A 3,089-nucleotide genomic window follows, 5' to 3' on the forward strand; every position below is an offset into this window, starting at 1 on the left:
TTATCATTATATTTTTATCATACTTTTCTTATCATATTTATCAAATTCTTATCATACTTTGTATTTTTTTTTTTTCATATAACGATAATGTTATATGATAATAATATTTTTTATAAAAATTTTGACAAAAAAAAAAATTTATTTTGAAAAAAAATAGCAAAAAATAAAATATGAAAAGTTATCGAATTAAGTATTAAATAATATTATAGTTTAAAAAGAGAAGGAAAAAAAAAAAAGGAAACGACAAAGGCGTAAAATGATTGTCATTTTCACTTTCTCTCATTCTTTCGTTTTTTTTTTCTTTCTTTTTTTTTTTTTTAAATTCTCATATATAAGCTTTTAAAGAATTTTAATCCATGCAAGAAAGCATTACCAAAAGAACATTTTATTCACTTTTCAATCCTTTTTTGCGCATTTGCTTATCTAATTTAATCCCAATATAAAATGTTCGAAATTACTGGAACTTTCTTTTTTCGATTATTCATTTCCTTTTTTAATTTTTTTTTATTTTTCGTTTTGCAAAAAAAAGCTATTTCAATGTAATTAAGCGTTAATATCACGTCATTTTCATTATGATGTTTATTGTTCGTTTACTTATTTATTTATTTTTTACTTCATCAATCAATTTTCCTTTTTTTACGCTAATGATTTACATAACTTCAATTAATTAATTAATACATATATATATATACATATATATATTCTAATTATACATTTCAAATTTTAAAATGCAAAATTTAAATAAGCAAGCATAATGATTACATATGTAAGTAAATAATCTTTAAAGTTTATTATTATTATTGAATAATTGAAACTTTGTGAAAAAATGTCATTCTATCAATCAATTGATAGATAAGTTTTATTGTTATTTATTAATTAATTAATTTATAATATTTGTTGTTTAGAGAGAGCAAAAAAAAAAAGTATCTCTTAATTATAAAATGTATATTCTTATCATTGAATGTATTCACTCTCCCTCTCTCTCTCTCTCTCTCTCTCTCTCTCTCCCTCTCTCTTACCATTTCAACAACTTTCAATAGTAGCAATTTTCTGTTTAAATAATAAAAATTAAAATTTTTATAAAAATAAAAATTTAAAATAAAATATTTGAAAACAATTAATTTCCTTAATTTATCATTTTGTGATTGTAATTTTATTCATCACAAAATATATATTTTCTGCAATTATATGAAAATTTGAATAATCCTATCTTAATTTCTTTACTCTTACGTGAAACGTGAACTATTTTAATTTTTTATTTTTACGTTTTACGTGAACACTCCTAAATTTTTTGCTCTCATGTAGATTGTTTTTTTTAAATCTTATTTGAAGCGTAAATATTACGAAGTTTTTTCTCGCCTTTACATGAAACCTGAACTATCTTAATTCTTTGCTCTTACGTAAAACGTGAATATATTGGAAGTTCTTTTAGCTTTCACATGAAACGGAACTATTATAATTTCTTTTATTTCAACGTGATACGTGAATTATTTTAACTGCATGATTTTGTCTAAATTTTTATTTTAGAATGATGAAATTTTCACAAATATGTTAAAAGATAATAATGAAATGAGAGCTGATGTGAATCGAAAAAAATATTTGATGGTTGATATATTGTACAAATTTATCGATCAGAAAAGAAGTCAACAATTCTGATATCTCATAACAATTCCATCCATCTCAACAACAACAACAACGACAATAACAACAAACAACAACGACAACAACAATAACAACAATAACAACAAACAACAACGACAATAACAATAACAACAATAACAACAACAACAACAACAACAACAACAGCAACAACAACAACAACAGCAACGACAACAGCAACAGCAACAACAACAACAACAACTACTACTACTACAACAACAACAACAACAACAAACAACAACAACAACAATAATAATAATAATAATAATAACAACAACGACAACTACAACGAAATCTTCTGATCTACAGAAGAAAAACGACGAAGAGGAAAAAAAGAAAGAGGAAAGGAAAAAAAAAGACGAAAAAAAAAGATAATCATGATTTCCTATAGAATTATATCGTGGTATAATGTTATAGTTATGCTTTCTTTTTTCATTTTAACTTTTTTTTCAAATTAAATATTTAAAATTTAAAATTTTTTTTCAAATTAAAAAATTTTCTTTGATTTAGATTTTTCTGTTTAAAAAAATATATGTATACATATATTATGCGTTATTATTAAATGATCGAAATATTTGGTTGTATTTATTTTAATATAATACTAATTGTTAACATTCTTATTTGATTATATAATATCCTAAAATAGTTTTACTGAAAATTAAACCATTTCAATGAATGAATTTTTATAAAATTATTTTATAAATATTAGCATTAATATGGATAATTTTGCAAAATATTAATGATAATATATAAAATTTTTCGAAATTTGAATTTCATTTTTTTTTTATCTGAAATTTATTACAGTATTTTCATTATTTTTCATTCATTAAAGAATTATTCCACTTATCACGAATGAATTTTTGCAAAAATTATTTTTTTTAATATAAAAATTTTTCAAAGCTATATTATTTCTGATTGGTTGATTTAAGTGTTAAATAAAATGATAACAAAAGTTTTTAACAATACAGTAATTTCAAAGATATTATCAGGAAAAAAAAATAAGGTACCAAAATATTTTGAAATTTCGGAACATAAATTTTAATATCATTAAAGATTATTTGTTAAAATAAAAAATAAAAATTTATATCAAAATTTCTAGAAATATTTATATCAAAAGTCTTACTTATGATTTATTTTATTCTTATCATAATCATTATTAAAACTATTACTATTATCATTATTCTTATTAATATGATTATTGAAACAATTTGAATGAGCCCAATTATAGTAATTACAATGAATACATATGATTATAATCATGGTTAATATTAATCACAATCATCATCATCATCATCAAATGTTATCATTAACAACAACAATATTTCTTCCCCTTCTTTTTTTTCCTTTCATTCTTTGGCACACCACCTGCCTATTTAAAAATTTAAAGAAAAAAATTAAAACTTTCCATATTTCTTATTAAAAAAAAAAAA

General features: G+C 20.9%; 2 protein-coding genes across 2 annotated transcripts in view; both read left to right on the top strand.

Moving 5' to 3' along the window:
* Nucleotides 1-1,778: 1,778 nt before the first annotated feature.
* LOAG_14047 (hypothetical protein) lies at nucleotides 1,779-2,034 on the top strand (the record flags this gene model as incomplete). Its single annotated transcript, XM_003149549.2, has 1 exon — nucleotides 1,779-2,034. A coding segment is annotated over one exon (256 nt), but the record flags the coding sequence as incomplete, so codon positions are not given.
* Nucleotides 2,035-2,041: 7 nt separating this feature from the next.
* Nucleotides 2,042-3,089, top strand: part of LOAG_18948 (small conductance calcium-activated potassium channel protein 2) — a 7,069-nt gene continuing 6,021 nt past the window's right edge. The window contains exon 1 of the mRNA XM_020451610.1: nucleotides 2,042-2,062. The gene's annotated coding sequence lies outside the window, so the exon portion shown is untranslated. The remainder of the gene's footprint in view (nucleotides 2,063-3,089) is intronic.

This window comes from Loa loa (genome assembly GCF_000183805.2).
Source record: "Loa loa unplaced genomic scaffold supercont3.730, whole genome shotgun sequence".
Classification (NCBI taxonomy): Eukaryota; Metazoa; Nematoda; class Chromadorea; order Rhabditida; family Onchocercidae; genus Loa; species Loa loa.